This window comes from Vicia villosa, linkage group LG6 (genome assembly GCF_029867415.1).
Source record: "Vicia villosa cultivar HV-30 ecotype Madison, WI linkage group LG6, Vvil1.0, whole genome shotgun sequence".
In the NCBI taxonomy this organism is placed as follows: Eukaryota; Viridiplantae; Streptophyta; class Magnoliopsida; order Fabales; family Fabaceae; genus Vicia; species Vicia villosa.
This window is the reverse complement of record NC_081185.1, coordinates 27,225,669-27,233,036: the sequence shown is the minus strand read 5'-3', so window position 1 is coordinate 27,233,036 and position 7,368 is coordinate 27,225,669. Positions and strand designations below refer to the sequence as shown.

At 32.0% G+C, this 7,368-nt stretch overlaps 1 protein-coding gene across 7 annotated transcripts; it reads left to right on the top strand.

Annotated features, from left to right (window-relative positions):
• Positions 1–4,985: 4,985 nt before the first annotated feature.
• LOC131611371 (eukaryotic translation initiation factor 3 subunit C-like) lies at positions 4,986–6,989 on the top strand. 7 transcript variants are annotated; one of them, XR_009286871.1, is made up of 5 exons: positions 4,986–5,097; positions 5,558–5,746; positions 6,033–6,109; positions 6,207–6,355; positions 6,620–6,989. XR_009286871.1 is itself a non-coding variant. In XM_058883413.1 (4 exons), the coding sequence occupies exons 1-4, from the start codon at positions 5,059–5,061 to the stop codon at positions 6,241–6,243; spliced, it is 333 nt and encodes a 110-aa protein (XP_058739396.1). In that variant the 5' UTR covers positions 4,986–5,058; the 3' UTR covers positions 6,244–6,989. The 7 variants fall into 7 exon arrangements, 3 of the variants coding, with proteins under 3 accessions (XP_058739396.1, XP_058739395.1, XP_058739394.1); XR_009286870.1 differs by having other exon boundaries at positions 6,033–6,113; XR_009286872.1 differs by adding an exon at positions 5,434–5,472 and having other exon boundaries at positions 4,989–5,316; positions 6,207–6,989.
• The last annotated feature ends 379 nt before the right edge of the window (positions 6,990–7,368 follow it).

Sequence of the window (7,368 nt, the reverse complement as noted above, 5' to 3'; positions counted from 1 at the left end):
ACATGTGGTTTATGTTAACCTACTAGCTAGTATCGAATGACGAGACGGATGAAACTCCATGCTTGTCACAGTTGATCCCTGATGTAACATGGAAATACTTTTTTGTTATTTTAAATAACTCAATAATACCTGACCATAAATTAACTCCAACTGCCCTCTTAACGACTCATAAGGATCTTCTGTGGAGCTGATGAAGACCAAGTAAATTAGTTATTAGGTGTAGCAAAACCTGTCACAACATCAAGTATTTCAACAAGTTGTTTGGTAGCACTGATTTTGATCACAAGGTTTTGCAATCAATAGTACTGCCAGATGGATATGGGGGGCTAACCCCAGCAGAAGCACAACAATAAAGGCATTCACATTCTTTTCTATTACAATATTAAAATGGAGGACTCCAAAATGTAAGAATCCTATCATATTATATTGATGATTTAAGTTAAGGGAGGAATATAATGACTTTAAGCACAGAGATGAAAGAGAGGGGTTAAGAATGTAACATGTGCAAAGAAGTGACTGCAAAATTGACCCAATGATTTTCATGGTTGTTCCATTTGATAATCCAACCGTTAGAAACACCTGCATAAGGGCCTTCACCGTGAGGATCAAAGGGATAACTCTGGTCTAATGCACCATTTTCAATTAGAATTATCTCGTATTGACAAGCATCGGATCCTCCGAGTGGTACTGATGTTAAGGTGACATTGCTTGATGGTCGGACGCTATAGTTGTATGGTAACTATGCAGTCACAATAACTGCCACTACCGGTGCTATAAGGTGGTGCAGTTCCAATAAACAAGCAACAATATCCTTTATTTTAAAAGGTTTTGATATCAGCCTCTATCTCAGCTCTACTTGCCAGAGTGACAAGTCTCCATTTATGCAACCAACTATTCCCAAAATAATATTCCAAAATCAATATATAACAGCTAAAGGTGACAGAAATTCAGAACTGAATTTTTAGAAAAATGACAAGAAAAGGCCTTACTCCACCATGTACTCCAACAGTTGTGGTTAGTGAATAGAGTTTTGACCTCATCATTGAATCCCAACATATATGAATATATAGCCCGATAATGTTTATTTTGACACTATGAGTGACGAGTAATTTTGTTGGTACATTTTAAGAAATGAATCCCAAGAAAACCCAAGAATATAGGCTAGCAAGAGATATCACAGTATTTCAAATATCATTTCCCACAGTCTTTCAAATATCATACCCTAGTTTTCTTCATATATGCTGCATTATAAATAAAGCTCATGACCAAAAGTGGCAAAAGGACCTCAACCAATTTTCAAAAAACAAATATATTACAGATTGGTATACAAACAAAATGAAGCGGGTATCATTAATAATTTTAGGCATATGCTTGGCATATGTATTTTCTTTAGAATCTTCTTCTAGTAGCAGCTTTCTCGAGTAGTTTGTTAATTCTATGCGTTTTCCAGGCCTTCCCAAAACACCATAACATTAAGGGTTAATAGTCATTTGCCCCCCTGCAATAATAGCGATATTCGGTTTACCCCCCTTTTAAAAAAAAAGTTTGTTTTACCCCCCTGTAATATTTGGGTACCCCCCTAAACGTGTAAAAACCAGGGAGTAAAATCAAAAAAATATATTTTACAGGGGGGTAATTTTCCCTCTTAGGGGGCAAAAGACTTACAATTTTAATATTATAGGGGGGTAAAACAAATTTTTTTTTTAAAAGGGGGGTAAACCAAATATCGCTACTATTGCAGGGGGCAAATGACTATTAACCCTAACATTAATTTCCCCTGCAAGAAGAATCATTATCATTACTCATTTTGTTTCTAAATGACTTGAAGCAACCTGTCTACGATCATTGTATTCCTCTTTGGCATTTCATCAAACAGTACATGTGCATCAATGAAAGAGAGAAGAATAAATAACAACGACATATAAATATTTGATCATTACCTTCCCATGTAATTGTTGCTTTTACTTCTCAAATAATGATCTAGAGGAAGAAACAACAGTTGTACTATTTTGGATGCGAGCATATATACGCGAGAGAAAGCCAGAACCTTTCGGATGAGGCAGACGAAGAAACAACAACTGTAATGTTTCCCTGAGATTAATGAATTAAAATATAAATAGTATTGTAAATTGTACATATCAAATAATGAAATGGATGCATGTATAGCATGATATGAGTAGTTAAAATATATACCTGTAAATTGTACATGTCAAGCAAAATTGTATTGACACCGAAAACATTATGTGCAAGCTTCAAACCACCCAAAACTGTTTGGTTGTCATGACAAAAGAAACACGATAAGACACTAATTAAAGGATTTGGATCTTGAGAATCTTGAGTAGCATTTCATAAAATAAAAATTATTTCATACAACATTCAACTTGAGATCAACTGCCATCAGTAGGAATTGGGGAGAAATATGTTATACTCAAAATAATTGGAAGCATAAGATGGGGAAGGGGAAAAACTAAACATACTATATAGTCCATGCTAATATCCCTTTTTCGTGTATCTGAAAAAAAATTAACAGAGTGTGAATTGCGGCATCTGAGTATTTAGTTTGAAGAGTAACACAACCAAAATTTTATGTAGGAAGTACAAATTAATTATACTTATAGCTTTTATTTGGTACAACAAAAAACAAAACCAACACCTAGCAAAATAGACTTCCTTCTTACACGGAAGCATGCTTTGATCTCCGAGGACATTACATGAAAGAAAATATGTGAAAAGATGAAAATAAGAATGAAAGCATATTTTGGGCCAAATCACTGCAATGAAACCGAATCGAAGCACATCCAGAATCAAAACCCTAACTTTTATCGAAATCCTAAATTTCCAGATTTATTTGTAGATCTCGCATACAATAGTGAACGCATACAATAGTGAGAAGGGAGAATGTATGGAGAAAACAGAAGAAGAACGAAGAAGATTAGAAGAAGAAGAAGTAGTAGTAGTAGTAGTAGTAGAAGGAGAGGAAGAAGGTTGAGAAACAGCTTGGATCCGACCATCACCTTCTCGTCATCACTCGAAAAACAAGTTCTTAAACCATCATCACCTCCAAATCGCATGAAAGGAGAAAATAAGGAAGAAAATAAGAAAGAATGATGTTGTTGCAGAGTGAGAGAAAGAGAGAAGGACGTGAGAGAGTGAGAGAGAGAGAGAAACACGTGAGAATAAGAGAAAAAGAGAAGGAAGTTGTTGGATTTTGAAATTCAAATTAAAGTAACAATGATGCAGAAGACGACACGGGTATGAACAATGCAAAAGGGCAAGGGGGTCTTTTCCAGAACCATTAAAGTTCCTATATGGTAGATAAATAAAAAAATATGATAAAAAATATTGAATTATTACAATTTAAAATAAAATAAGAGAGAAAATAGAGAAATAATGGTGATATAATGAAGTAAGAGAGAGAATAGAGAAAAGTGAGAATGAATAGTAGAAACTTTGGTAGTGCCAAGTGTCCAATACTGATTGAAAAATAGAAAAGTGATAGGATGATTTTGTTAGTTACCATTTTATCCAATTTGTAGTGCAAATTTTTTTAGGAAAGGGCAATAATGGAATATTGATCCATCTTTTAGTAAAGGATAAATAAATAGTAGATTTGCTTCACATTGAGCTCTTTTATGGTTTATGTTTAACTTGATTTTTTACAGCACTTTTGTTTTTCTATATTATGGTTGATGGGTCAAGTTTCTGTCCCTAATTTGTGTACTTCCTTTTCTTATTTTTTTCTTAAAATAAAAGAAAAAAAAATCAATTTTTGTTTTGGTTTTAAATTTTAACACCAACACTAATGGTCAGCGACCACTATTCCGACCACTATTATAACCATCACGCTAACCTCCTCCAACTACTTTAATCACCACTTGTCGTTATCACCCCCCTAATAACCAACTACCAAACACTTTTAACCATTATTATTAAAATTTAAATTTATTATCAAACCAATTAAGGGTGTTTGCGGGTTGGATTGGGTCAAATTTGATTATATCCAATATCCGACTCAATCAATGGTCTTTGGTTTGGGTTGAGTGTTCAATCCGTGCTTCTAAGACTAGACCCCAAACTAAACCAACCCTCTCGTCAATGGGTTGGGTTAGGTTGGGTTCGTGAGTCACCCACTAAATATAATTTTTATATTCTAAATAAAATATCAATTTAATTAACACATTTATTTTACAAAAATATTTAAAAAATCATAAAATTTTGTATTTAAATTGAATAAAATTTATCATTTAATACCTAAAAATTCTTTTACGATTCAGATAAAGTCAAAAAATATACAAATGGTGTAAAATATAATTGAAAAGGTAAGATATGTCTCTTTTCGAATAAATAAATTTGATCTCTCAAATTTGATTTAAACTTAGACTTTTACAATTAATAAAAAGTATAATTATATTTAATATATATATATATATATATATATATATATATATATATATATATATATATATATTGTAAGATTTATGCTAAATAATTTATAAATGGAATAAAATAAAAAATAGAGTGACATGTCAATGGGTTGGGTTCGCGGATTCGTGGGTTTAAAACTTCAAACTCATTACCCGAACCAAATACTAATGAATTTGAATGAATTTGTTCGGTTTGGACCAATACATGATTGGGTTGGATAAAAATAAGAGTTGGGTTGGGTTGGGTGAGTGGGGTCACGGGTTGGCCCGTACCTACGAACACCCTTAAAACCAATACAATATATATTTTTAACATCATATAATATAATAAAGGAAGGTGAGTATTTTGGCAACTTTTCCGCATTGGTTTGGTTTGATTTGGTGCAGTTTTATTTATAAAAGCCAATTGAACCAAACCGAACTGAATCGCACACTTTTTTCTCTTGCGGTTTGGATGATTTTTTTAGTCAAAACCGCTTAAACCGCACCGTGAACACCCCTAGGTTCTTCATTTCTATCTCTTTTCTATTAAAAAATTAGATTTTTTTCAATGTTTGAATCCTTTCTTCCAAAACCTGTAGTTTCTCAAATCTGACCCATCTTTCTACTTTTCTCTCAATCATAGCAATAAGGAATGGTAAAATGCTTTAATTTCTGGGAGAATGAAGTTAAGGTTCAATTTACGTATAATAGTTATTATCAAGAAAATTTATGAGTTCTAAATTTACTTTTATGGATATTATGTTTCCCAAATCATCGTCTTACTGATCAATGGTGTTTTCAAGGTCTGAATTTCTCTCCTCAGATAAAGAAGACCACAAAAATAACATTTTCAAAATTTTTCTTCTTCATCATCTTCGATTTTAGAAAATAGCACAAATTGCACGAAAAGGTAGGCCAAAACCCTAATCCTCCAATTCGTATTTTTTACTAGATTTTCATTTTTCATTGTTTTATCGTAACAATTGAGTTATGATTTGACGTTGTTACTTTCTTATACACTTCTCAGAACTTTTGAAAAAACATGGCTTCGAGATTTTAGACTCAAGTATGCTATTTTTTATACTGTTGTTTAATTGCGTTATGTGATTGAAAAATTTATTCATGTTGTTTTTCTTGAAATGATATTTTAGAGTGATAGTGATTCAGAAGAGGAGGAACAAAGTGATTACGATGAGGAAATTGAAATTGCAGCAGTTGAATCTACTGTAACTCAAGGCAATAAAATCACGGGTAATGCTATTGACAGTGATGATGACAACAGTCATATGTGTGTTGTTAAATCTACGAAAGATAAGCAATTTGATGAGATGGCTTCTAAGGTATTGTTATTTATATTTAATAGACTTAAACTGTTTATGTTGTTCTCCTACGACTTAGAGTATGTGGGTTTTGTGTATTATCCAGTTTCAATTTAAGCTAAAGTTTAATATGAATTTGGGCTCTTTAAGTTTAATATTCAGTTTAAGCTAAAGCTAAAGCTAAAGTTTAATTCAATGAAAATATGATATGTGAAAGCTTAATTTCCTTTTAGATGATGGGTTTCGGTTTCAGTTTCTTTCCATTAAAACATTGGTGATTGTCCAGTTGATTTTGTTTTTGGTTCAGGAACATATTCTTATCAAGTGGAATAAGCTGCCAATGAGGATGGAAGAACTCCCAGCATTTGGGATACCTTTGCTCATGTTGGTTCGATTATTAATTCAATCTATATTTTGATCATGTTTCATCTTATCATTCATCCCATCAATTTTATAATATAATTTGTTGCTGCAATTTAAGGGTCAACAGGAGCCCTTGGAAGCTCGAAAGACGATGATTCATCTTAAGTAGCTATGGTACGTTGGTGTTTAAATGGAAATGCTCTTGTGGCCTTCAGCTTAACACTGCAGAGGCAGAGGGAGATCAAAATTAGCAAAGTGAAACAAAAGGTTGGCACATATTTTTTTGAATTCTCGAGGTCTTTGAGGACTATGGATCATCTAGAACACGTTAGAACTTAGAAACCTATATGCCGCATTCTGAAGTGCACTGAATATAGTATACAATTATTATTGAATATAATGTTAATGTTCTTCAAATTAGTGATATATTTAAAAGGTTGCAAGTGCATTGTTGTCTTAAAAGGCGTTGTAGTGATATCTATCCCCGTGAATACTACAAACAAGTAAAATATACAAAATTATAACTTACAGGATGTGCAATTTACCCTTGGTGGATCAAGCAAGATGTCTGTCCGATTCTGGTATCCAGTAGACGGTCATTATTCGATTAACTGTGATTAGGTTGTAATTGATATATCGAGCAGTTCCGCTTCTTTGAGTGGCAAGTCAGTAGGCACAACATCAAGTAGCTCATGGAATATTGCAAGTGCATTTTCACTTATACTTTCTGTAGTAGCAATCTATGTGTCTCTATTTGTGAGTTATAGAGTTTTGCATCCTAAGGGTGTTCTGTTTGTGAGTTAACAACTTGAGTATGGGATTGTATTATTCATTAACGATTGTACTAGACAGGTTCGTAGTACTGTTTAGTGATTTCACTTTGTTTATTTTTAAATTTTATTTGAAGCTTTACTTTAGTTATTTATGTAATGTTTGAAAAGTGTTTAGTTCTAAAGTTAAGTATAATGGAGCTCGCTCACTTCTAAATAATGGATTAACAGTAAGTTTAAGAAGAAAATAACATCTTTTTACTATAAAAATGATATATTGAATGACATATAGAAACCAAAATTATCATAAATTATGGAACAATTGTATGTGGGATTTTAATAGCCGTAAATTTTAATTTAAAATTTATTATTATTTCTTTTTTAATTTTTAATTTTACTTAGTATTAATTCTTCCATATTTTTTATTATGACATTTTTATTTAACTTGTACTTTTATATAACTATTATTCAATATTATATTTTATTTAAAATTTAAATTTATTATTATCT

What these genes read in the sequence shown, in the direction of transcription:
- LOC131611371 (XM_058883411.1), top strand. Translation starts at nt 5,059, where the DNA reads ATGGTAAAATGCTTTAATTTCTGGGAGAATGAAGTTAAG. An exon ending in TCTGGGAGAATGAAGTTAAG is followed by an intron (nt 5,098 to 5,557) that starts GTTCAATTTACG and finishes ATGATATTTTAG; the next exon opens with AGTGATAGTGATTCAGAAGA. An exon ending in TTGATGAGATGGCTTCTAAG is followed by an intron (nt 5,747 to 6,032) that starts GTATTGTTATTT and finishes TTTTTGGTTCAG; the next exon opens with GAACATATTCTTATCAAGTG.